The 26908-nt window shown below is 51.4% G+C and overlaps 2 protein-coding genes across 3 annotated transcripts in view; one reads left to right on the top strand and one right to left on the bottom strand.

Annotated features, from left to right (window-relative positions):
• Nucleotides 1-1484: 1484 nt before the first annotated feature.
• Nucleotides 1485-26908, bottom strand: part of Tg (thyroglobulin) — a 203508-nt gene continuing 178084 nt past the window's right edge. For both annotated transcript variants that reach the window (XM_010629590.1, XM_033760858.1), the window contains exons 44-48: nt 17446-17627; nt 14613-14720; nt 3833-3967; nt 2299-2489; nt 1485-1657 (exon numbers count right to left, since the gene is read on the bottom strand). In XM_010629590.1, the coding sequence (XP_010627892.1) occupies nt 1539-1657; nt 2299-2489; nt 3833-3967; nt 14613-14720; nt 17446-17627 (735 nt within the window). In that variant the 3' untranslated portion in view covers nt 1485-1538. The remainder of the gene's footprint in view (nt 1658-2298; nt 2490-3832; nt 3968-14612; nt 14721-17445; nt 17628-26908) is intronic.
• Sla (Src like adaptor) overlaps nt 24508-26908 on the top strand; it is a 54497-nt gene continuing 52096 nt past the window's right edge. The window contains exon 1 of the mRNA XM_010629587.2: nt 24508-24598. The gene's annotated coding sequence lies outside the window, so the exon portion shown is untranslated. The remainder of the gene's footprint in view (nt 24599-26908) is intronic.

The following is a 26908-nucleotide window of genomic DNA, read 5'->3' as shown; positions in this document are numbered from 1 at the left end:
GCTTCAGGGGACATGTAGACACAAGACATAATAGCCAGGATTCACTGGGGTCAAAAGAAGTACTCCAAGTCATCCAACTCTTGGCCAAAAATGCTTCTCACCTAGGGCTGCCTCCCCTCAGAATCCCAGGACATGCAGGTGGGGCAGATGCCTCCTGTTCTTTCCTGGAGGGAATGTTCCCCTGACCTGGAGACATGGGCTGAACTCTGGTCCTCCCCTTCCTAGCATGCATCTCAGCACATTGTGAGCCTTTTGGGGCTTCATCCAACCTGCAGATCGTTCCTGAGTTTTGTCTGAACTCAAATGAGGTTATGGGTACGAATTCATTTTATGATGTGCCATGTGAATGACAGAGACTGCTGACTAATTCCACCTGCTTTTTCTTGACAGGGGGTGCACTTGCACAGATAAAGGCACAGAGACAGAGAAAGACAGTGGGGTGAGATTTTTTTCTCTCTGTATGATATTTTTATATGCATATGTTATTTTATTTAGATTTCTCTCTATGTATTTCTGCGTGTTTTCTTACTTTCTTATTTTTCTTACCTTCTGATTACTTTGGTGGGATGAATAATTTTATTTAAGGAATGTTGTATAAAATATAAAAGTATAATTGTCAAAGTGTTTTTCATGATTTTCAATTTTATTATAAATAAGAGCATGTTGTTCATGTTCTATGGATGTGATATCTACTCTAAAATCTGAGGCTGTCAAAACATTTTTAAATTCCTTCTTCCTCCGTTGCCTTATTAATAACTGGCTTTCTTCATTATATTATCAAAGGTTGTTAGGTGTACAAATCAATGGTTTTCACTGTGACATTTCTGTAAACACACAAATCTTGCTTTGATTTCACCCACGCTTCCCGCTGCCCTCTCCCATTCCCCCAGAGAGAGTTCACAAAGGTTTGATTTCACAAGTGTGTCCCTTGGGAATGAAAAATTGGGATATTTTCTGCTTGTCCAGGAACCTGAATCAACCAAAAACTGCTGTGGTCATTCTGTTCCCTTGCATCTGCTCCCATAACCTTCAGGAGGGCCCATGGATGTGTCCTTTCTTTCTCCACCCTCTTGGCCTTGGTATCAAGCTTGTGGACTCTGGCTAGAAGGTTGCATAGATCAAGTTGGTCTCCCACCTTCATTCTGGAGCTGTCCCAAATAAATATCTTCCATCACTCAGATTGGTACTGACACTCTGGGCCTACCCTCCATGGATGCACTTTTTCTGTGTCACTGATTCTGTTTGTCTGACTTTCTCTCCTTCTAGAGGAGCAAGGCCCTTAACTCCTCAGCACCGAGAACAGGGCCTGGTAAATAGTAGATGCTCTATGAATATCTGTTAGAAAAAATACCAGTCCACGGTTGAAGCCCCAGGAAGATTATCATAATACAGTTTGGTGTGGCCCAAGAATAGCCTTGAATTCACAAATCAGAGTCACTGAAGTGTTAGTGCATGTGGACACTTTATTGAAATCAAGTGGCTCTTTTAGAGAATGAGGTGACCACAGTGGGCAGTGTGGGTGGGACCTCAGAGGAAGGTCACTTGCTGTAGCTCTTGGGACCTGGCTCTGGGAGGTCCAGGAAGTCTTGTCCCAGCTCAGACCCAGCCAACAAATCCTTATCTTCAGTCCCTGCTGACTGCCCATCTAGGGCTCCACCTGAAACAGAGGGGCACCCCGGTTGGTCAAAGCCAGATCAGGGATTCTCTTCCCCAGTGGTTTTCCTTTGGACCAGAAAGGTCTCAGCCTCCAGTGTTCATTCCCCACTAATGCCCCACAGACTTCCACAATGGTGCCAGCAGAGCTAAGGTCCTGTCTGTCATTTCTACATCTCCTAGATGCTTCCCAAGGGCATGAAGCTCATCACTACCTTCTTGACACCTTTATTATGATTAAATTTCTCTCCTTACTACTTCAGCAACAGGAAGTGGTGGGAGCACACAGTTTTCCCTGGGCTTGAATGGCCTGTCCAGAATTTCTATTTAGCTCTTGAAGGGCTACAAGGATGAAACTCAGAATCCTGACCTCTCTTTTGTACTAGTATTCCTGGCTAGGAGCTCATCACCCAGTCTCCCACTTTCCTCTCCTTGGGCTCTCTCCTGCTTCCTTTGCTGACCTATATCAGAGCAGGAGGCTCTTGGCAAAAAGAGTACCAGATAGGAGTCATGAGCAGGGGCCGGGCCATCAGCATCCAGTAACCCAAGGAGGCACATGGCACAGCACGTGGCACAGACAGCCAGTCAGTAGGTGCTGAGAGCAACAGCTAGCACCTCACCCCTACCACCCCTGGGCTTCACTACCTGCTGGTGCCTTCAGGGCCTGGATGTACTTGGACCAGAAGGAGCAGTCAGCTTCTTTCAGGCTCTGCCGAATGGGAAGCAGGGTGCTGAACTCCTGGTAGCTCTCTCTGCCAGCCCCCGGGATGAAGTCAGGCCAGGGGGCTGCAAACTCAGGTGCCTTCCGTGAGAATTCATGTGGGTAGTTGGGATTTCTGGGGAGATGAGAGAAAGAAATGTCCCTAAGGAAAACTTGTCTCTCCTTTATCACATGGGATCCCTGCCTAGCTGCACTCAGTCTGAGGGCCATGTCACTCGTCTTAGAGCACTGGGTATGAATACACAGGTCTGACCTGAACTGGAACCTTCACTGGGCCCCAAAGCCACTGAGGCATAAGGTTCCCCGGGCCCACTCCTCTCGGGACATTACTGCAAGGGACAGATGTGAGCTTGTGATCTGGTAGCATCATGCGGGCCCTAGTGTTGGCCTTTGGTCTTTCTGGGTGCTCAGGAGGCCATGGTGCCCTTTGGCCCTGACATTCTCTGATCTGGACACCACTGAGTCTCTGGGACGCCCTGGTTTTCTCAAGGCCCAGGCAGCAGGATGGGCCCAGAGCTCAGAAACCCACCTGCCACCCTTGAGTCCCCTTCCCCACAAAAGGGATGTTGCATCCCCTCAGACATGGCCCAGCAGGCCCTGCCATGCCATTGCCACCCATCTCACCCAGGGCTCTCCTCCACCCAGAGTGCCCTCTCCTTTGCTCATCTCTCAAGGCCTGGCATAAATTTATTTCTCAGGGAAATATTTTCCAAAACCCAAATTAGAACAAATGCCTTTTTCAACTCCCACAGCAAACTACCAAAAGCTTCATTCTGCCTTGCTTTGACCTATGCTTGGCTTTCATTTTTAGGTGTCAGAACCTTGTGGCTTTGCAGGATCAGGACTTTTTTTAAACCTGTTTACTTTCTTGGGGGTGCCTAGCACAGTCTTGGGGAAGGAACACACATCCGGCAAGAAGTCAGAGGGAAACAAAAGCTAGGGGAAGAGGGAAGCGAGGGGTCTGGACAGTAAGGGAGGTGAGTGCCATGGAGACAGGGAGGATGGGGAGCAGGAGGGAGCTTGTGGCTCACATCCTACAGAGGCAGTTCCTCCTCCTGGGGGAGACTGGCTCTCCTCCCAGGGTTGTGCCCCCAGGGGTAATTATCAGTCCCCGGGACAGCTCTGGTTGTCACAGCTGGGATGGGTGGGCACCACTGGCTTCCGCTGGGCAGGGCTAGAGGTGCCATGTAACCTCCTACAACACAGGGCATGCCCAGGCAATAACCCGGAAGGAGAGCTATGAAATGTGTCTGGACCACAGCAGGGTGTGACTGGAAACTCTCACCGTGAAGACTAATCTATACGAAGGTGGCAGTCTAAAGAGGGAGATAAGACAGCAGAGCCATGGCCAGCACTCCCAGCATCTAGGGAGGAAGGCTTAGTCCCCTGAGCAGACTGTGGCCTTTCCTTTCAGATGGAGGTACCTATGACAGGGTTCGGGACAAGTGGTCAGCTCACCCAGATCTGATGAAGTTGGACAAGAACTGCATGATTTTCAGTGACAGGCTTTTCTCTTCCAGGGAAAACTGCCCCTCATAGGCAGGGTAGAAAGGAAGCCCGAAGGCATACTGAACATCCGCCAGCAGGTCCAGGCTGGAAGGACAGAGGGGAAGAAGAGGCAAAAGTTAAGGGAGTAACATGCCATTGAAGCAAACCACATTGTTCCTCAAACCAAACTTGCCTACTGTTCATCTCTTTTAAGATTCCTGTGAAGTGCTCGGCATAGCCTGCCGGCCTGTGGATCAGAGTTGATACTTCCAGGAAGCACTTCCTGGACCACAGCCTGAAACTCAGAACAATGCAAAGTCATGCTAGAGACACAGAAAGCCAGTACTCAAACCCGAGTGCCCCAGGACCCATACTGAGTGCAGTTCCCCCCAGGCAGAGCATCAGAGAACGTGGAAACATCAGAAGGACATATTTAGACCCACAAAACGGAAAGCGAAGTAAGACAAAAGTGCCAGATAGTAGAAGCTGTGGTCACAGGGCGAATAGAACTCACATAGACAATCACTGGGTACTTTACAAGGTGCAGACATTTCTCAGACCAAGAAGTAAAAGCAGCAAATAATCACATGAAAAAATGTTCAACATCACTGGTCATCTGAGTGATGCAGATGTAAACAACACTGAGATTCCACCTCATCCCACAAAGAATGGCTGCTATCAAGAAATCAATGAGTAACAAATGCTGGTGGGGTTGTGGGGAGATAGGAACCCTTCTCCACTATTGGTGGGAGTACAGACTGGTGCAACCACTGCAGAAATCAATATGGAGATACCTCAAACAACTAAGATTAGAAGTCCTATTTGACCCAGCCATTCCTCTGCTGGGTATCTTCCCAAATGAATTAAAAGAATCATACCACAGTGATATATGCTCACCCATGTTTATAGCAGCATGATTTGTAATAGCTAAAAGTTGGAAACAGCCCTACTGCTCATCAAGTGGAAAGTGGATAAAGAAGATGTGTTTTTTTAAAAATGTAAAATGGAGTAGTACTACTCAGCCATAAAGAATGAGAAACTAGAGAGATTTATAGCTAAGTGGATGCACCGTGAGGCCATACTCTTAAGTGAAATAAATAAGTCACACATGTATAAATACCAAATAGTTTCTCTGGTATGAAAAAATAAAAGTGTAAATAAGGGTCAAAATGTATAATTGATATTTTATAATTGGAAGAAAAGTCTAAAAGAGTAGAGGAAGTAGGAGGGGTAGGGGAAAAGTAAAAAGGGAAAAGAAAAAATATGTGAAAAGGAAAACGTGTAAACAATGTCTTGGTAAACAGGGAAGGGTGGAGGGGCTGAGGGGAGGGCTAGGGAATGGGGAAAAGTAAGAACCTGATAAGTCATATAAAGGTACAAGATCCCAATAATGAATGTAACTGTGTTGTATGCCTAAAATGTACCAATACATTTAATAATGATAAAAAAAGAGAAGGAAAATGGGCCCCTGGGTCCTGGGAAGTTTTCAGCCTGCACTGGGTTTTGTGTGAATGATACACTTCTGTTAAACTGCTGATATTAAAAAAAAAACAAAAAAACAAAAAACAAGGAACTGTCACCCTTGCTAGGGCACTGGCCCATGTGACAGGGACCATTACTCCTTTCAGCAGTGCAGGCAATGGGATCAAAATAGTCATTTTCTTGCAGAGGCCCCAGAACCATTCCATGGATGGCACTAGCCACAGAGGAGCCAGGAAGCCCTTGGTTTGCTGGGACCACATTCTGCTCCTTCCCCACCACCTGCCTGCCTTTCTCCCCAGTGGCACCCATGCCACCCCTCACCTCGGGAGGCAGGGGGAACAGCCTGCTCCCTGAGAGGCCTTTCTGGGACAGTGGCTGAACCATTTGCTGTTGCTGAATTAGGAAGTGGTCACAGCTCAGGGACTTCAAACAGCATTTGTGCCATCTCACAGTGCCTGGTGTAGATGTCCAGGAGGGACCTCACTGGGCTGTGGTAACAGAGCTAGCAGGCTGTGTTCCTTCCACAACTCTTGACCTGTTTATTGCAGTGTGTGCTCGAGGCAGAGGATACAATCCTTTCTTTCTTGCTGCTAAAATTGGAGGCTGTTCCCAGCACCCAGAGGCCAGCGGGGTCCCAAGTTTTCAGGGCGTGGGTCTGTATCTCACACCCCTGTGACACCCTCTTCTGCTTCCTGCCTCTACTTTTAAAGCCTCAGGGATTAGACTGCACCTATCAGGATCGCCTGTCTCATCTGCCACACAAGGTAAGACATCCGAGAGTATCAAAGTTTAGGTAGGACTGGAACACTCCGAGAAACCACACTTTGCCTCATCTACTGCATCCTCCAAAGAGAGCAGTGTGGCCAAGGATCCTTGAGACCACAGTCCTCATTCGGAGCCCAGCTCAGCCAGGTCATGACAAAAGGCACAAGCTTCCCAGGCCTCCATGTCCTCGTCTGTGAGATGGTGATGCAGTCCAGTCACCCTAGTCCTTGATAAGGGTTAGCAAAGGAACGTTCAGACCCCTGGCCCCATTCCTGACTGTTGTGCCCACTCCCTCTCCTTTCCCAGGGGACATCTGCAAGGTTAAGAGTGAGGATTGTTAGTCCAGGGCCATTGCGGGCTTTGTGTCTCCTGAAATCACATGGGAGATGCTGCAAAACTGTGTCTATGTGATCTGTATTGCTTGGCAGTCCCGGGGAGTAAATCTGGGCCTTTGCACTGGGATGCGTCCCCAGCCCTTTCTAGTCTTAGTGTGGAGACAGGGTCTTGCTGAGTTACAAAGTTTCCCTGCCTTGACTTGAAACTTGTGATCCGCCTGTCTCAGCCTCCAGAGCTGGGCTCACAGGCATGCCCCATCATGCCCGGCTTATGCTCATCTTCCTTGGGAGCTGCTTCACACACATTACCAGGTTCTCAGAAGGGCCGGCTCTGGGGTGGGGCAGTCTTCCTGGCATTTGCTAATTCCCACATTGTAAAGACTTGCTGATGCCACTGAGCAGGGGGAGAGGAAGAGGTGCTCACAGGGGACTTTGGGAACTGAAGCAAATCAGTTCATCCCACTGTAGCCTCTGCCTCTGAAAGGCCAGAGGAGACTGTTCTTGGGGGAAGGTCTGGCATTCCTGCCTATCCTGCGTGTTTGATGGAGAGCTTGACAGGTCGAGAACTTCTGCCCATTTTCCCTAGCAAGGGAGACCTCTATCGGGATGCTGGAGTTATTTTGAGCAGTTTAAGGCTGGCATCTGGAGGATGGATTTGGAGTGGGAGCCTGGGAGGGGAGGATGCTGGCTCAGAGGGCCACTCCTCAGTGGGTCTGGGCCCCGGGATGAGAGCCCCAGACCCTCTGGAGGAAGAAGCGGGGGTCTGTAATGAGCATGAGCACGGGGACACCCGGGGCCACATCAGACCTGACCAGGTAAAGGGACAAACTCTGAACCGGGCCATGGTGCTCAGAGACAGGCTAGCGCACACTGGCTTGGCTTCTTTGCCCAAACTTGTGGCTGCTTGGTAGGTAAGAGGTCAGGCTGGTCACAGCTGGCTTCCAGCTGTTGTTTGCTGTCTTTATCTACTCTGAGAGCTGCCTCTGGTGTGCTCAGACCTCATCTGGATCTTTGCATCAGCACAAGAGACCCAGGCTGAGCCTCAGAGAGCTCCCTACTTACCCACTACGGGCTTCTGAACCTGGTGTTTCTATCAGTAAAATGGGTCTGACTATCCCTGTGCAGCCCCCACACAGTTCCACCAGGTGCTCACTGATACACGGTAGAAGGAAATCCCTCTCAAAATTAGAAATGGCCAAGGCCACTCCCTCAGTGGTGCCCATGCCTGGCAAGCACAAAGTCCTGAGTTTGAACCCCAGTGCCAAAAAAAAGAAAAAAAAAGAAAGAAATGGCCATCTGGGGAAGAGGTGACATCAGCAATGCCACTAAAGTGGCATTTAGTCAGACGGTAACAGGAAGTGACGAGCTCCCTGGCTCCAGCACAATTTTGTGTGTGTGTGTTTGTGTGTGTGTGTGTAGTTGCTTTTTGTTTCAGGTTCATAGCCTGAGTGTAATTCACTGAGGACAATAGCAAGTGTGACAGGGATCAGGGGATGTCAGGTCTGAGGCCCTATGCAGCTGACATGGGCCACACATCCGCTATGTCCAGCATGGACAGGTGTGGAGAAGGAAAAGGTGAGGAAGTTAGCCTTTCTGTGAAGGAGCCTGTGGTCCAGCAGGAAATGCAGAGGAGCCAGTGATTTTCAAACACAAATGCTGTCATGGGGCACATGTGGCTAGATGGGTGTGCAGTCAGTAAGCAGACGCAGTGGGAAGGGCACCTGGACTGCATCTGAGCACTTGAGGACCCAAAGGGGGCTGCACTTGGCATGGAAAATGCCGCAAGCAGGGAACGTGGCTGAGCGTAAGGCAGTGAGTGTGCCGAGCACCGGGGGCATCAGCCAGGTGGGTGCTGCTGGCGGGTGTATGGTGTTGAGAAGTGAAGCTGGAGTTTTTCCCAAGCCAGAAAACCCAGGGTGGAAAACACTAAGTGACATGCTTGCTGAGGTTCTTCTGCCTCTGGTTCTGGGCACACTGTGAAGACTGAGGCCAGGAAGACGGAAGCTCGAGTCTCTCAGGGGCTGAGGATGCTGGTGGCCTCTCGGTCAGTGACTTGCCAGCCACGTCTCTCTCGATGACTGTTAGGGTTATGTGGGACAGAAGATCTAGTGCAGTCCAGACAGAGCTTTGGTTCTTTCCACATAGCTCCTGACTCAGGCCTCCAGCCTTCTCCTTATCTTACATCCCGCTCTGGCTATAAAGCAGCCCAGGCCTGCATCCCAGGCAGCCAGAGGCCAAGGGCCAGATGGCAAAGATTCTCAGCTCCACACCTCCCTGCCTAGAGCTCCAACTTACAGAGGCAGGAGCTATAACCCAGGATGGCTGAGCTGGTTTCTGCAAAAGGAGCTGAGGGCAGTGGCCTTACTGGAAGGTGGGGTGAGCCCAGTGTACAGAGGACAGAAGGCACTGTCCCACTGACTTGGGGACAGGGGCATGTTCAAGGAGGGGCTGCTGCACCATGGTCAGCCCATGGAGATGTCTGTTCCCATCCTCCTGTTCGCAGAAAGAAATCTGTTGACCTTATCCCCATAAAACACAGCCCCTTCTTATCTCCAGCGGGCATCTCCAGACCTTCTCCTCCCAAGGAGCCAAGGGGACAGGGAGGGCTGGAAGTCCTGCTGGATCCTAGGCTTCTTTTCCATTTTGTTTTGTTTGTTTTTCTTTTGAGGGGGTGGTGAGAAATTGCGGGATCACTTAGAAATCAAAATCTTGGTCAAATGTAATCCAAGTTCAGTTTCTGCTTGTGAATTAATCCGTAAGTAATTATAAGCTTACATTTTATAAATTGATTTATACGATCCTTTAAACGACAACTCCCCAATTTACTTTAAATAATACAGCCCCACCCATCTCCAAATGAAATATTTAGGACATTTCCAAAATTCCCCAAAGCCAGCAGAGCTGGATAGTATTTCATCTTGCAGAACAGTCTAAACTTTGAGGGATATGCTTGATTAACCTGAACACTTCATCCTCCAGTGTCAGAAAAAAGCAAAGTTTCCACTCAGCAGGTGATGTGTGGACTGAAAACTGTCCAGTTGTGTTTGCCCCCAGGACCCTCCTGTGTAATTAAATGCTCTGACTGTCAGGGAGAATTCACTTCCCAGAACTCCAAGCTGGAAATCGTGAACTGCATAGTGTTTCTGGTTTTGCAGGAAGCCCAGAGGGAGCCTCTGACCCAGCACCCCCCAAAGTGGGAAAGGAATACACGTTTAAAGTTAGAATGATAGGTTGAAGTTATATAGCTACCATGGTCCTGTCTGCGTAATTCCCCATTTTAATGGCTTTTTCTAACTGACCATCACATTGGATAACAAGACTTTTGTTCTATACTCTGTTAACAAGAACAATAGACACCTAGTGTCTCAGTGAGCTGTGTTTGGGTATGACTAAAAAGAATACTGTATGCTCTAGATAATATGTCTATTTGAACATATGCAGTGGCTCTCACATAAGACACTAACCCTTTGCCTGAAAGAACTTACAAGCTCTTAGTGAACTGCAAGACCTTTCTTCTCCCGCACACCTCAAAGCACCCTCCCCTACTTCAGTAGGCTCCAGCTCCTTGGCCTTCTTCATCCAGCCTTTCATACCTCAGCACCTCAGCATTTAACAGTCCTTCTTTTGGGACTGCTCACTGCTCAAGTCTACAGTGGGGTCACAGTTTGTTTCCCAGGACTCAGCTCAAATGTCCCCTTTCTAGAAAGTTCTCCCTCAGCGTTGACCTACTTCCCTGCAGTCCCACCAGATGCTCTGAGCTGTGTCTTTGTCCAGACAGCAGCCCTCTTTACCTCGTGGGCTAATCCACTTCCAGCACTGTGTACAGCAGTAGGCATGTGTTTGGTGAATCAATGCTGTGGAGGAAGTTAGAGAAAACCCTACTGTGCTATGGGGCTGGAGTGATCAGTTTCAGAAACTGACTGATACCCGTCTATGTGGAGAAACTTGTTAGTCACACAGGATGTAGCTAAGGCTGATGGAATCCAGCTGCTTAATATGTTCTTTGGTTTGTTGCTCCTAAAACACGACAACAGTTGCCTGAAAAGATAATATTTTGCATTTGGACTAGTTAAGGGCCCTGGAATGTACAGGAGTGTCCAGAAATGCAAACAGTGGTGACCAGAGCATCTCAAGTCTAGAACCCATGGCTTTGTTTCTAAAGTTGGGAAACTTATAAAGGAGGAACATTATTGACGTTTTAGTCATTTTTGTTTATTTTTCCTATCAGAGCCTCATTTTTTCTAAAAGGCAAAGAACCCTCACTACTAAACGTCAAACATCTGCCATCTGAACTGCATTAAACATGAATTGTGCACATTGGGAGGTGGAGGTAACTACCAATTTCACAGGTGAGGACAGAGAGTGAAAGAAGTTGTTGAGAGACAATGAAAACCTCAGTTGATTTAACTCTCACATAAATAGAAGTGATAGTCAAAGCCTGGCAGGTCTGTGTGCATGTGTGCACTCATGTGCATAAACACACAGACACACACAGACACACACACACACACACACAGGCATCCAGATACAAGACTTGGGCTAAACACAGTGCCAGTTACCTGGGCCTTCACAGGAGCTGTATGGAACAGGTATCGTTATTCCATCAGATGCATCTATAGAGGCTCAGGGAGGTTCAGTGACTTTCCCAAGGACACAGAGCAAGGTAGTGGACTTAGCCAGGGCGGGTACTCAGTAGGGTTTGGGCTGATGTGGTGCAAAGAAAACTGAGAGAAAACTGCAGAGAGTGCACACAGAAGCAGCATCTCGAGTCTAGATGGTCTCTTACTGGCTTTGGAACAGCAATAGAGTCCTGATACCTCCCTGGGCTTCTGTTCTTTGCAAAATGAAGAAGTGAAGCAAGCTCATCTCCCATATTCTGTGATTCTTACACCTTACTCTGTAGGCTCTGGCTTCTTTGTTTCCCTGCCCCCATCCAGCATGTCTATTCTTTCCTCATAAGTAAACCTCTCCCTGCTCCCCATTTTCAGGGACAGAAATCTTATCTATAGTCCAGTGGGGCATCTGAGAACCTTACTGATATTCTGTGATCAAACAGCAGCAGTCTGTAAGGAAGCAGTAATTTACTGTGTATCATTTACTAGCTTTTGCCAGGAAATGTAATATATGCTAACGAAAGCAGGAGTACAAGACAGATGGCTGAGAATGCAGAGCACACACATATATTTTAAGCATGTAGATTGAGCCAGAAATAAAATGAGAGGTGTGACAGCTCCAGGGCAGAGAAAGAGAGAGAAATGGAAAAAGAAACAGAGACAGACAAACAGGGAAATTCACTTTATCTCCCGGGAAGAAAGGATAAACTTGCCAACAATCATAGGCTCCTTTTCTGAGATCTGTGTGCCGATTCCAGTGTCCACTCTGTGGGTGGCCCCGTGGTCACAGCAGCAGAGGGAAGCTGTCTGCTGGGATGTTGTCAAGGACACACTCCAATGGCTGAGAACACAGGGGCACTCCTAGCACTTAGGGTTCAGAAGGGCTGTTCTCTACACAAAGGAATGATCCTAACAGCCCATTGTCCAGGGAAGAACCTGAGTCCTTGAAGAGGTTATGTGATTTGCTGTAGGTCACAAAGGGTAAGAGTCAAGGGAATGTTTCTTAACAGAGGAGAAGATGCCAGTGCCCTGCCTTTTACCATGACAGTGATTTGCCTCCATGCATATGGCCACATCTCAAAAGAATCAGTGGCTCTAAGTGTATCTCCTCCAGAAATGACAGAGCCTGAGCCCAGGGTGCCCTGAAGATGCCCTGCACCAAAGGTCTGCACCATTCCGAACTGAGCAGGCTGGATGCACTTCTAGAGCTCCAGCTGTGAGACAGAGAGGACCCTGGAGGCACCAACACACCTTGTGCTCCAACTCACAGAAGCCCAGGACCTGGGCCCCATGGAAAAATCCACTGCCAGCCATGCCCACCTCCCTACTCCCAATTTACAGATGGTGAAACTGAGCCCCACGGAACGTGAATGCTAGAGTGGAAAAGACTTGTTCCCCATCATCCAATGAGGTGGCTGAGTCACTGCTGTCCTTTAGCAGGATTGCCTGAGCACCTGCCCAATCCTGACCTGTGTCAGCAGCCTGAGGCTCTGGAGGAGAGAGAGAGACACACACACACACACACACACACAGAGAGAGAGAGAGAGAGAGAGAGAGAGCTAGAGGCTCCTTTAAAGCATCTGTTTTGTGGGAATTTTCCTGAGCCAGCACAGTGGGGCCCCTTCAAAGGTCCCTGGAGGAACATGAGGAGGTCACTCCAACAACAGAAGAAGCCAGTCTGGCTGCAGGAGACTGAGGACGCCCCTGAGTCTGTGCAGGATAACTCTGCTGAGGCCCCAGCTCCAGGCCACTGCCGCAGGTGCCTCGCATTCAGCAGGTCCTAGCAGGGCTCTGCTGCTTTGGGCGGAGGGCAGGGCTGGGAATCAAGCTGCGTCCCCTCCACACCATACGCTGGAGTCCTAACCCCAGTACCTCAGAATGCCACCCTGTTCAAGCAAGGCTCCCTACACACAGGTAATTAGGCCAAATCAAGGTCGTTAGGATGGGACCTAATCAGTGTGACTGACGCCCCTGCAGAAGGGGAAGATGTGGAGCCAGAGACAGACACATACAAAGGAAAGTGGTGTGGAGAGACCCTGGAAGAAGCTGAGAGTGTCCAGGCCACCAGCAGCAGGGGACAAGCTGGAAACACCTTTCCTTCAGGAGAGCTGCCCCAGCCCACGCTTTGATTTCCGCCCTCAGCATCTATAGCTTGAGATGATCCATTTCTGTAGCTCTCCCCCACTAACCCAGGTGGGGCCCAGCACCACCCATTCTGGCTGGGGTCTTACGAATGCTTTTATTGTAGAGTGCTTTATTTACCCTTATGTGTGGATGAATTTCTTATTCTTTTGCCACTGTAATCTTTGGGGACCAAAGCTGTGGGCATTTTGCGGGGAAGAGAACGGCATGGCAGAAAACTCAGGGTTTTCACAACAAACTATAGTCCCAGTCCTCTTTTTTTTCTTTTTTTTTTTTTAACTTTCTCTTTTGAGACAGGGCTTTGTTAAATGGCCCAGCCCAGGGTTAAATTTGCAATCTTCCTGCCTCACCTCCCAGACTGCTGGGATCACTAAGGCTCCCGAGGAACTGACTTTGCCACAGCAGCCTTGTACCTTACCTGCAAAGGGAGGAATGCAGAAACGACAAGGGACCAGGGCGGAGGGAGAGAATCTAAGTGCCTGGCTAAGGCTGATTCCAGGAACATGCTCCCCACTGGCTCCCCACTGTGGTGCCTGTCACCATCGGGTGACATGGCTCCTTTCCTGTCCACCCAAACCCCACAGCTGCTGCTGGTGCCTACCACAGTCTGAACCACTTGGGGGCCCTGGGGAGGTGAAATCAGATGGCCCTGTGCAGGGAGTGCGTGTCATAGGGGAAAGAGAGATATCATGGAAGGCTGCTGCTCTGTCACCAGCCAGCTGCTTGTCTTGCAGTCACATGGAGCTCCTTGGAGCTCCAGCTCATCGCAGTGGTCTGAATGCCCCTCCCGTCCAAGGCTCATGGAGAAGAGCTCTCATGGTGATGTTACTTAGAGGCAGCACCTTTGCGGGGGTGACTGGTGGCTTCATGAGGGTCAGCAAGGTCACCTGAGGTCTGGACTGTGCAATGGCCCTGTGCTCAGAGATGGAGCCGAGGGCCTGCATGGGCCTCTGGGAGAGAGGAAAAGAGACCCAGGACACCGGCTCCCTTCCTTTGTCTTGGAAAAGACTTATTATTTCATACATTGGAAAAAAATCATTTTTTTAAAGCAAGTGATTTGTTTCTAGACATGTAATATGCAAGAATAATGCCCAAGCCAAGTTAATCAATCAATACCGAACACCAGATGCCAGTTGCAAACCATACCATCATTGACAAAGCTCCCTACCTCTCTTACTTTACTTCCTCTGTCTGTAGGACCAAGATAAATGAAGTGGTTGCTCCTACTCTTCCCATTTGTCAGACGATGAAACTGAGGTTCAGAGAGGTAGGTGGAGGGTCCTATGTCACTGATCCCAGACTTGTACCTCAGTCCCCTCTTTCCTCAGACTCCCTCTGGCTCATAGCAGTGACAAGGACCCTGCCAGGCCACTCTCTCCGCCTGCACCCACTAGGGTCACACAGCTCCCTCACCTGCCATGGCCGTAGATTTCCGGGGCGTGGTACATGAAGACATTTCCTCGGGTGCTCTTTGCCCAGAGTCTGGCCAGGTCGATTGTAGGGCAGGTAATGAAGTAGTCCCTAGGGAGAGGACGGAGGAGGCAACCTGGTGACACACAGCTCTGTGGACAGCTGGCCAGGCGAGAGCTTCTCCCAAGCCAGGGCCCCCAAGGTCCCCTCATCCCCCAAGCTCCTCTGCCTCAGCCTGCAGAGGACGCTGCTCTCCACATCCGGCCCCTTTCAGAGGGGCTCTGCTGCGGCCCTGGCAGAAGAGCTGAGATGCGGCATGTGGTCTGCTCTGGTTTACAGCAGACCGAGATCCAAAGCTGGCACCATGGTGATGCAGCTCAGGGGCCATGAAGGCCATGGTGTGAAGCTCTTCCTCGAATGTTTGTTTTACACAAAGATTTGGGACCACACCCGGTATAGCAACAGAGTAAAAATATTACGGAGCAGGAGGTAAATAACTACATTTTAAGGGAAGACAAAGTCCTCAGAGATGTTTTATGCATATGATACCTTTAAACCTGCGACTCTCACTAGAGGTGAATTTGCCCCAGGGAACTTTTGGCAATTCCTGGAGGTGTTTCTGGTTGTTAGGACAGAGGGTGGAAAGTTTCTACTGACGTCTAGGATGCTGCTACACATCCTACACAGCCCAGGGCAGCCCCCACACCCAGAATGATCTGGTTCAAAATGGTGGGCGGGGGAGCTGGAGATTCCTGGCCTCAGAATACCTAAATCCCACCTTAGCACCCCTGGGGGCCGGGGTGCGAATGAATCCCGGAAGTGGCAGCTTCCAGCAGCAGATTCGGTGGGAAGGTGAAGGCTGGGGCTGTGTGCCTAGAGACAGGCAGCCGGTGAGGAACAGACAGGTTCTGGCTGACTGTGAGACTAGACTGAATCCTGAGAGCCCTGCTGGGTGAGTGGAGATGCTCAGCAGTCCCTTCAGCTCTTTGATCTTCATCTTCTCACCTGAGAAACAGGGCCAGGGCCCTAGAGTGCGGCGGAGACTTTGCAAGGGCCAACACTAAGAAGACCATGGAAGCCCTTAGGAAAGGAGCATGACCCCTTTCCTGGTTGCAGGGATGGCATCACCTGGTAAGCCTTAGAGCAGTGGGAGCGTGTCAGTGAGGTTCTGAGCCAGTGTCAGGTCTGCAAAGGCAGGTGATGGCAGCTGAACTCTGCTGGTGTGCAGGACAGGATGGCATCAGACCTGGAGGCAGAGGCCATGCTGCCCAGGGGAGATCTGATCCAGGGACCTGGAGTTAGGGAAGCCCACAGGAGGTGGCTACCCATCTGGCCAGGACAGCAAGGGCCTGAGCCAAGGAAGGACTGGCATATGCCTCCTCAGTGACATCTCCCTTGACCTTGCTGCCTTCTTCCGGCCTCAGCTCTTACCCCAAGGCAGGGCTGTTTTTAAATCCAAGGCACCAAGGCAGCAACAGCTTGGTTTGCTGATCTCAGGCCCTACGCTCTCCCCAAAGCATGATCAGGGGTAGCCTGGATGTGGTGGGGAGTCTCTGCGGGTCAGCCACTGGGTATCTGTGAGTGCTTTCAGTCTGGCCCAAGGCTGGGCCTCCAGAAATAGCTGTTGGCTGCTTGCTTCAGACCTAGCTCTCCATTAGAGGGAAATCAAAGTCTCTCTGGGCCCCAAGAACCATGTGGGAGGCACAGAGATTTATTCTGAGCTGGTGACCCTTAGATCGCAACCACAGCCTCTACTGTCTTCCATTTCACCCTGCCCAGCCGAGTCAGGGCCAGCGTGGGCTCATGAGGTCTGAGCTGCGATACTGACCCTGTGTCCGAGATGAGAAGGAAGAAGGCCTGATGGGCCTGGGGGTAGGTGGAGACACGACCCCTGGGACCCTGACCCCCACAGGCTTCTCCCTTCCCATTTGGAGGTGGGTCCTGCAAGAGGAGCTAAGCACACTTTGGGACCACAGAGATGAGAGCTGAATCTCCACTGAGGCCTCTTCTCCAGGGCCTCTGGAGGAAGGGAGAGCTGCAGCCTGCATACTTCTTTGTTCTTAAAACTGGGGCCTTGTGTATCTGCTGAGTGCTCACTGAAGCCACAGTTCCCACCTCCATGAGCTTCTGGTTCCCTGGGAGAGGGAGACTCGAGCAGCACTGTGCGGGGTGTGTGCTGGGAATAGCAGAGGCCTAGGGCGGCCCCTAGCTCTCATAGGGTGAAGCCAGGCAGTCCCTCCAAGTGGGAGAAGCTTGAGAGTGAAGAGGGCAAGGTGACCATACAGCAGCGAGTACAAGAAGTGGCACCCATGATGAAAGGGCCTAATGGCCCCCCAAAGCTGTGGGCTTCTCCTTATTGGGCTGTGACATTGTGCCCAAGACCTCCTGAACAAGACCCCTGATTTCCACGTGCAAGGTGGACTCTGGCCATAGTGGATTCAGCTATAGGACTTGTGAGCATGCAGCTGCCTTCAAGGCTGTATATCCCCTCCTGGTGGGGCCAAGGGCAGACAGAGTACAGGTGCCAGGCACGGAGAGCGAGAGGCCAGGTCAGGTTCTCTGTGCTGAGTGCTGGCCTTGACACACACTGCAGCCACCTGTGGCAGGCACCGTGTCTGCCCCTGTGGTTCCCACTCTCCCAGGAAGAGCTGGGCTCCCGTTTCTCCACTGGCCAGTGTTCCCAGCAGTGGGGGCACCCATACTACCCCAGGCCTGCCCTCACAGTGCCCCTGTGCTGTGGATGGATTGAAGGGGAAGGGACACCACAAACAAAGCCCAAGGCCCTCAGCCTCTTCAGCACTGAACACCATCTGGCCCATGTCCCAGGCTGGCTCACCGGGTGGCGTTCTCCAGCGCCCGGGAGAAGGAGGCATAGTCATCTTCAGAGTGTCCCAGGGAGTAGTACCACGTGGCTGCTTCCAGGACTCGGGCATCTGAGTCCTCACCACCCAGTGAGTTCTGCAGCGCCTGGTAAAAGGCTATTTTGCTCTCGGTTCGGCCTTGACTTTCCTCAAATCTCTAAAAACACAAAAACATGATAAGTTCAAGTCTAGATTTGTTCTAGAATTTTCTCTCTGAGGAGTAATAGAACATGGCATAAAGCTCCTGGGTGCTGGAACCAGACTGCCCAGATTTGGACCCCTATTCTTCCTTCTTCCTGCCATATGACCTTCTACACCATGGCTGTGCCCCATGTGCCTTCCAGTGTACATGTGGAAACAAAGGCATCTTTCATGGATGGTCATGGGATGGCCAGGAAGAAACATCCACACGAATCACTTAGTGGGGTCAGTGCTGGACAACACTGCCATTTATGATCAGGCCACATACCTGGTCCCACCAGCTGGCTCCACCTGGGCTGCTCTGTCTCTATGGGCCCAGCTCAGGTCAGCTCTACCGCCTGACTCAGTCATTCCCAACGTACTGTTGGATGAATGCATGACTGTGCTGCTGTACACAGAACACTCCCTCTAGGTTGACTGCCAGGCTGGGAAAGGGGCCACAAGTGCCCTGGTCTAACTCTGGCTCTTCTGGGCATGTGGGTTACTGGGCAGAGGTGAGAATGGGCAGCTGAGCACACAGCTAGCCAGGACTGGTTCTTGGAAAACACTGAGGCAGGGGGAGAAGTGGGGAGAAGCTGGGCTGGAGTACTGCACACGGGTCCATCAGGGAAGGCATGTGGCCAAGGGGGTACAGGGAGCAAGGGGGTCCAGAGGGGAGTGGCTCGCTCGTTCTCTGTGTCTCTTCTCATGCTGTTCTTCCTCCTTCCCTCCTCCTTTCCTTATCCTGGCCTTGCCGCCATCCACCCAGTGGGGTCCAGGGTAGATGATTTCCTTGCTCCAAGACTTGGCTGCCTTGATTCTGCAGACAAGGGATTGCAAAATGTGAGGGATGCAGCTGTAGGGAGAGCTGCCTGGTCTCCAGGCCCCTGCACAGGCCCGAGAAGTGCATTTACATCTGTCTAGGTTCTTGTGTAAACTGTGGCCCGATTTATCAGCACCCCTGACATGTTTAAACTGCCTGTCTAAACATTCCAAGCATGTGGGGTCAGAAGTCAAGGGGCAGCACGCCTTCCCTGGAGGGCTCCCTCCTGCGAGGACAGCTGTCCTGCGGATGGGCTGTACCAGGTGTGGAGTGACTGGGCAAAGGCACGTTTGTCCCCTCCCGTCCTCCAGTCCCACAGGGGAGCCAGGGAGTTGAGCAGCGAACTGGGTGCAGAGGGCAGGGCTCATTCTCTCCATGACACTCCACTCCTTGGAATGAAGTCTGAAGCAAATAGGGAAGCACGTTAGTATCTGTTCAGTCAGAGAAGTGAATTCCTGAGCTGCCTCTTGATATTACTGACCACAGCCACACGCTAGCCGTTAAAGGAGGAGATCGCATGCACACAGAACACACACATATGCAGCACAGTCACGTGCATATGCACACAGCCATACCCACACCCCACAGATACCCTCTCGCAGACCCGAAGAGCATCTGAACCCCTGCTCTGCCTTCTTCCTGCCGTGTGAACTTTGACACCATGTCTTTGCCCCTGCTCTTAGCAGCTGCACACAGCAGAGTTTCCGCTCCTGTCTGGGCTATGCCAGTCTCATCCACCCAAACACATCACCTGGAATCCACTGTGTCAACACCATGCTATTAATGGTTTAGGGGAAAGCACATTATACTATTTTCTGGATGGAATATTTCATGACAAACATGATATTAGTCACCATTTTCACACCTCCTCTTATTTACAGCTTTGCACTGTACATATCACCGTGCTCACAGGAGCATCTGAACAGCAATGCCCTGGGGGTGGGAGCCTGGCAAAGGTCACAGGTGCAGGGACCAAGCCAAGCGCTCACTGCCAGGAGTGTCAGCCCTGTCCCTTGCTCGAACTTGCCCACTGTCCAGCATTACTGGTGGGAGTGAGGAGGAAGAGAAGTCTGCCCCTGGGGTCCCAGGCCAGCATGGGGAGGAGAATATTGGTATTGGAGCCACCATTACTGTGAAGTGCCAGCTGCCAGACCTGGGGGACTTGGTAGGGACATTTTCACCTTTCTTGGAGGCTTGCACCTTCAAAATGGTTCAGTAATACTGATCCAGCCCTGTGTTTACCTGCCACAAGGATGAGGGGAACAGAGCTCCCCTAATGTGACTTGCAGTCACTTGTTCTGCTGCACGTGCAGGCCGTCTGCTTGTGGTGTGGACTAGGAGGGGCTGGTGGGTCTCAGTGCTGGGACACTTCCCAGCTGTGTGCCTCTGGGAAAGTCCCTTACCCCTTCTGATCCTCGGACTCCTCACAGGCAAGCTGGACTTAAAGATTGCTTCACAGCGTTGTCTGAGGACTTAGACATGGCATTGTGCCGGGCTGAGCTCCAAGTCTGGAAGGCAGCACTTAATGGATGAGATCTGCTTGTACTAATCCTGGGTTTCCATTGGCTTAGGTTAGCAAAAGGAGAGAAAGAAGAACACGGATCCCAAACCACTTTATTGCATGGGAAAACATCCCAGGATGCTATGTGTGTCCCAAAGGAAGGAAGCGTCTCCCTCTTGCTCTTATTTCTATCTGCTGTCTTCCTGTGGGTAGTATGAATGTCTGAAAGATGGTGCAAGGAAATATGACACCAAGTAGTGGCAGGGGCTTCCCAAATGCTCAGCTGTGAGCCACAAGAGGAGAGAGGTGCTCATGGAGGACAGAAGGGGTGCAGCAAGAGGGCCAGACCCAAGGGTCATTCACGCCCTCTTTTCTTGTAGCGAGGATTGAACCCTCGGCCCTGTCATATTGTGACACGGGGTCTGACTAAGTCACATAAGCTGGAATGGAACTTGCCTCAGCCTGCCACAGTGCTGGGATTACATGTGTGCACCCCCACATCTGGCCCCATGAGTGTTTTAGAATGAAAATCCTGGGACTGGGCCAAAGTGGGTACATGGCAGGAGCTCATCTCCGTGCACCTGGGAGGATTTGGCACTCAGCAAGGTGCCTCCACAGAAGTGAGTATGACAGAGCCCTGGGTACATGGATCCGTCCCCGAGGGGTGCAGGGCGGTAGCAGGGCCTCTTCTCAGCAAAGCCTACTGCACATATGTCTTGAGCACAGATGCTCCTGCTGGTTTAATTAGAGACACAGCAGGAGGGCCTGTGGACACTTCCACAGACTCCCTGCAGCCAGCCGGTTTGCCACAGGCAGGCTGCACTAGGGGATTATTGAGGATGGGCAGGTCCTCCAAGTGCCATTTCAAGGGGCTGCTGTTAGCAGTTGGGAGTCAGGCCACTGGGAAGCCCTGAGAGATGCTGAGGGCTTTAGCGTCACCTGAATGTCTTGCTCATGGGTGACAGTGAAGCTCTTGGCCTTAAAGAGAAGTGGTTTGAATCCAGCTCCCGATGTGTCCGTAGTGAGTGGATATACTCAGAAGACACCTCTCTGTGCTCCTGTTCCTGGCTGGGCAGGTGGGTGAGGGTACCCGCTGCACATAGTGTGGGCAGCATGGAGGGCACTGAGCCCTGACACGAGGTGAGGCCCAGCCCTATGCACGCAGGGTCACAGGGTGGGTGAGGGCGGAGGAGTGGGAGGTAGAGCCAGGCAGGGAGGCTGGGGGCTTCCCCCTGCCCTTTTCCTGCACAGTGGACTGCAGCTGTGAGCCATCAGGGCCGAGGTGCACAGTGTGGGCCTGGTGCCCTCACATCTCTGTGGTCTGCAGGTGCCCCTGAGGTGCCAGAGGATTCCTGTCCTTACTGCAGCTCACACTGACGCCTCCTAGACGTCTTCCCAGACCAGCACCAGCCTGTTCTCAGGGCAACAGCCCACCCTGAGCCCTTCCTCCCCCTGGACCAAGGGCTCTTTTCCCTCTAAGGTTCAGGCCTGCTGCCCAGTGCTCTGGGGACCTTTCCTGCCCCTCATCCCTCAGACCTTCCTGTGTATCCCAGCCCACCTGGATCTCAGAGGCTCTTGTCGGTTCCCACCGAGGGTCCCCATCTGCCTCTCTGCCCCCCACGGCATGCTTTCAATGGACCTGTTTATGTAGTGGTCTCCATTAGTTCACTCTCCTCCCTTTCCTGTCCAGCACCTCCACAAAGACCCCCAGTGGCTGCTGCTCACCACACCCTCCCCCAGAACCCTCCTGCTTAAACAGCTACCTCTCAAACTCACCTCTGGAACTCCCCCTGCTACCTCTGCCCACGTTTGAATTCACAGACCCCAAGCTGCTATTGCTGTTCCTTTCTTCCCCTTCCCCACACATGCTTGGGGGTGGGGTCATTTCCTCCTTTTACCCCCACAATGACCTGTGCAACGAACATTCCTGGACCTCCCTACTAGAGCTTCAGACCTTCTAGCCCAATGCCTCTCATCTTGGGAAAATCATTCTGTAGAAGCCCTGTGCCGGGGCCAGCTGCACATCCCCAGAAGCTCACCCTGGTGACTGCTTCCCTCCTATTCTGACCTCAGTGAGCCCGACACCTGCCTCTCATACCCAAGCACACATCCCAGTGGTGCCCTGAGCCTCTTTCCCTCTCTCATCCTATCCCAGTTCATACCCATTATCACACGCAATGGGAAGAATGCAGAGTGATAGGGGCTCCGCTCAGTCTTCCAGGTCCTGCCTCGGCTGGAGGGGTCCTCATCTAGATCTGCCTACTGTCCCGCGTGGCCTTCATTTCCCTCCACTTGCAGTGGCATTTACTGCTTGGCCTCCACTTCCTTTGGAAACCTTTTCTTTTATTGGCTTTTGTGAAATCAGACTTTCCGAGTTTTCTTCCAAAGCTGTTCCTACAGCCCTAGCCTCTCTTCTAATGTCCAACTCATATACCTGAACTGCCAGTCCAAGCTATGGCTCAAATCTGATTGCTTCTTTCTTTCTTTGTTCATTTCCACCTTTCTTTTTGTTCCCCCCAGCACAAGACATTGAACCTAGGCCTTTCATACTAAGCTACATACCCAGCTCTTTTAAAAATTTTGAGACATACTAAGTCACTAAGTTGCCCAAGTTGGGCTTGAGCTCAATCTTCCTGCCTCAGCTGCCCAGAGTGCTGGGATCACAGGGAGGAACCAAGGTGCCTGGTGTCTTACCACTCCTACCCACTGCCACACCTGCAGCCCCGTTAAAGTGACCAGCTTGTCCTCTGGACTTCCTTATTAGTGCAGTCTTCCTTTGTTACTTGTCTTTAATCAGTTTTTTTTTTTCAGCTGCCAGATGCTCTATTGGAAAAGCATAGATGGATAACACAGCTTAAATGCATTCCATAACTGTGTGCTATAAGGAGAATAAAATCTCCTGCTAGCTGGTCCCTGAGGTCTCGCACCACTGTCTCCTCCAGCACCTTGCACTTCCTTCTCAGCCCCAGCTCTCTGCCATGGCCTCCCTGTGAAGCTCACAGCATCTCTGCCAAAGATCTCCCCGAGGCTCTGTCCCAACAGGGAGAAAAGCAACTCAGACAGAATTCTGACCCCTGAGTTCCAGAAGGAAAGGTTTACTTTGTCCCAGCAATGAGAAAAAGCAACTAAGATGGGCTCCTTCTCACCACACTGATCTCAGCCCCAAGTCCCCTCCTCCAAAAGACCTTCCCAGATGCACCCCCAAACTTCGTTTCCCATGCCGCCACTTCCTCAGCAACAGACCTAGTTCGGTTTTCTCCAGAACACTTTTCAAGCTCTGAAGCATTTGTGTGAACATCACTGTGTGTGTCTACTTCAGAGAACACAGACTCGGCATCCAGGCCTTTATTTGTTTGGTCAGAACTTCCCCGAGTCCGGAAAAGTGTCCAGCACATGGAGTAGTATCTTAAGTCTCTGTGGGATGCTTCTGCAAAGCAACTAGCAGATTCCCCATGCCTCCACTCACTATGGCATGAAGACAATGTGCTGCCTTCTTTGTTGGCCTGGGGCCCAGGGCCCACCATGCTTTCAGGGATCCACAAGGTTATTTTCTTGTTAGTGTCTTTTAAAAGCAGAAGGAAGACAACGTAATGATCATGAAAGTATAACAGTGATTCCAGCTTGGTCTACATTCATCTTTATGCCAACGCAGTCTCGGAATACGTAGGCTGTTTGGGTGGGAATAATCAACCCCCTGAACCCCAGCTTGCTGAGCGGGGGCCATCCCAGCACATGAGGCTGCAGGGAGGTGACCCATGAGCCCGGGGTTGTGAGGGTCTGGACCACAGGGTGGGGGTTCACAGTGCACCCAGGCAGCCCAGAGCTCTGGACCAGGAGGGTCTCCAGGGCACAGGAGCTGTCTCATTCCTTTGAGGCTCTCTCACAAAGGTGCAGGAGACAGGGTTAGGGTTGGGGGCGGGGAGGAAGGAAGGGTTCATTCATTGTGCCACTGGAAGGCTGAAGAAATGGCCGCTCAGACTCACTAAGCAACTCACCTAAATTGCATGCTTAAAGCCATGACTTGGAGACCACTTCTGCAATGCCATCTCTTGGCACTGCTTGGGTCCAGTCTTATACCCACCCACTCTGAGCACCAGGATCTGGTGCTGTAGTGCCTCTCTTCAAGGAATCTCATGCAAGTGCTAGGGACTCCTCCGTGCACCTCTTACTATAAGCTGGCACCAAGAACTCAATACCCCCGTGCTCAGGCTCATGCCAGCTCCTCTGCTGCCAGGTGCTGCTTTGCAACTCTCAGGTGAATCCGCACCACAGGCCCCCATTCCACCTGCTCCCTAAAGGACTGATGCCTGGCCAAGCTCAGGATGAGGCGGCAATGCTCCCTGTGTGATTTTCCTCGGCTTCCTTGGAGATGCTTGCGCTTGGAGGAAAAGGCGGAACGTTGCATCTTGGAACAAATCTGCTTTTGATCATGCAAATGAGTGCTCCGTTAATGTAGGCAGACTGTCAGTTTCACCAGCAAGGAAGAGAGAAGGGGAGGGGTGGAAATTCCCTATCACAGGGACTGATGAATAATTTCAATAGAAAGCTGCTGCCTCAGGAGATAAGATCATTCCCCAGGAGCAGAGCCCTTCTAGGCATCTCCAGCAGCCCGGATGCTCCGTGGGTATGTTACCAGTTGTGCTGGGTGTCACGGGGACTCCCTCAGTGGGCTATAGTTGTGCTGGGGTGGCAGGGATGAGGGCATTTGGTGGATTTCTGCCAAGGCGGTGGCTGGGTCCAGGGGCCTGAACTTTGGGGAGGGACTCCCACACTCTGGTGGTTTCCTGTGTTCATTTGTGAACTGGGCTCTGGCTGGCACTTTGCAGGGTTGGCATGAGGCAGAAGCATGGGTGCACAAATGTGTTTACTGGTGATTTGGAAACTGGCCTTGGGTCAGGAGAGGTGACTGCCTGTTCTTTGAATTCCTGCTTTCTGTGGCTTTCTGTGAATGAGGGCCACTAATCCTAACCAAATTAAAGAATGAAGTGAAAAACTACATTTATTGAGGTCAGGCTGTTTGCCAGACATTGAGGTATGTTTATAGCCTCCGATCACTTTTATAAGGGTTATTTACTCATAATGTCCAAATTTATAAACAGGACAAATGAGGGTCAGGCTCTGGGAAACTTGAATGCTTCTGATTATAATCTAAGGACACTCTTGACTCCATGTTTGGTCGAGAAAGAGCCAAGTTTGTGGGGTTCTGGTCAGTTCCTCGGCCATGATCACCCTTCCTGGCAGTGCCACTATGGGCCTAGCAACTCTCTACCCTTCTCCTCTGAAGGCTCAGGAATAGGATGCCCATCTCTCCACACAGCATGTATCCACCTTTTGGTTGTTTAGCTTGCTTGTTTATCCTCTTCTTGCCATCCCAACTGTGACTTTCTTGGGGTCAGGAATTCAGTGTTTATGCCTCAACATTCGGCACAGGATCTGGGTCATAGTTAGTAACTGTTCTCACACCTGACACTGCTTAGGAGCACGTGTAATTAGGATCTGATAAGCAGATCCTGAAGGAAGTGAGACACTGTGCCATCCAGGACCATTCTAGAAGAGAGACCAGCAAATGGTAAGATCCTGAGGTGGGAGTGTGCTTGGCCAACTGAAAGTACTGCCTGGTGCAGCTGGAGCATAGTGGGCCATGGAAGGAAAAGTGAGAAGTGAGGCCAGGGAGCTACTATGGCCACATCCAATAGGTTCTGTAAGTCATGGTGAGGGCTGGGCTTTGACTCTATGAGAGGCAATGCCCCTGAAAGGCTGTGAGTGGAGGAGTGGCCTGATCTGACTTCTGCCTGCAAGGACTGCTCTGGCCCCAGTGGCTCTCATGGACACTGCAGGGCAGAGGCAACAGGAGGAAGTGAGGCTTCTGCCAGGATCCCGGAGCAAGAGGATGCAGATCAGAGTGATGGCTCACACGAGGTGGTGAGAGGCAGCTGGGTGCTGGGTGAATAGTAACTCAGAGAAACCGGGATGCTGATGGAATGTTGGCAGGGGGCGGCGTCCAGCTGCTTTTTGGTGTGGAGCCTGAGCACATGGAGACTGAGGAGCTGTTCACTGAGGTGGCAAAGACTGTGGGAGAATGTGCTGGTTTAGGGGTGGGAACTGCTGGGACCAGCAGAGAAGTTGGCCAGATTGTGGGACTGAAATGGTCTAGAGTTCAGTGGAAGGGTTTTGGCCAAAGGAACAGAGAGACTGGAGCTGCATGGAAATGTCAGCATGGAATGGCCTTGGAAAGCAGGCCCTGGCTTCCAGCCTGACCGATGCTATGATTCTCCCTCCTCCCTCTGTCCAGTGCTACGTGTGAGCTGGGTAGGATGCAGGAACCCAAGACTGCTCAGTGCTGCACCTGTTCCCAAAAGAAGTGGGGAGACGTGCAGTAAGATTTGCATTCTTGCCAGGGAATGGGTATGGAGAAAATAGGGCCTGGAAATGGAGCTTGGGTGGCAGCTGTGGACTTGGCTAGGAGCCTCCTTGCTGTGCTTGTAGCAAAGTTTCTCTGTTCCTGTGCCATCTTGAGCATGTGCCTTCCAAGCGAGGGCTGCTTGGGCTGGGCAGCCAGCCTCCTTTTGGCCAGAACTGTCCATCTCTGCAAGTGGACAGAGGAAACTAACTGTGCCTGCACGGCCTCAGAGGAAAATTCAAGGAGGGGAGTGAAAATGCAGCACTGAATAGGGATCTGGATTAAGGCTCCTGTGGGGAGTAGCTCAGGAATTCAGGACAGAGTGGGGGATGTCCCAAAGGTACTCCCAGGACAGTGGTTGGACTGGACCAGCCCAGGGCAGCCACATGTCCAGGCAGCCCTCTCACAATCAGCTGGAATGATAGAGAAATGTACCCTAGGCTGCATGCTGGCCCCCCACCTCCCAAGCCTGCAGATGAACACCTGCTCTCCCCTTCTGGGGGACAGTGCTTCCTCACAGTGGCAGCGAGAAGA

Source organism: Fukomys damarensis, unplaced genomic scaffold (genome assembly GCF_012274545.1).
Source record: "Fukomys damarensis isolate Sample0158 unplaced genomic scaffold, DMR_v1.0_HiC HiC_scaffold_5, whole genome shotgun sequence".
Classification (NCBI taxonomy): Eukaryota; Metazoa; Chordata; class Mammalia; order Rodentia; family Bathyergidae; genus Fukomys; species Fukomys damarensis.
This window is presented reverse-complemented; position numbering and strand designations above follow the sequence as displayed.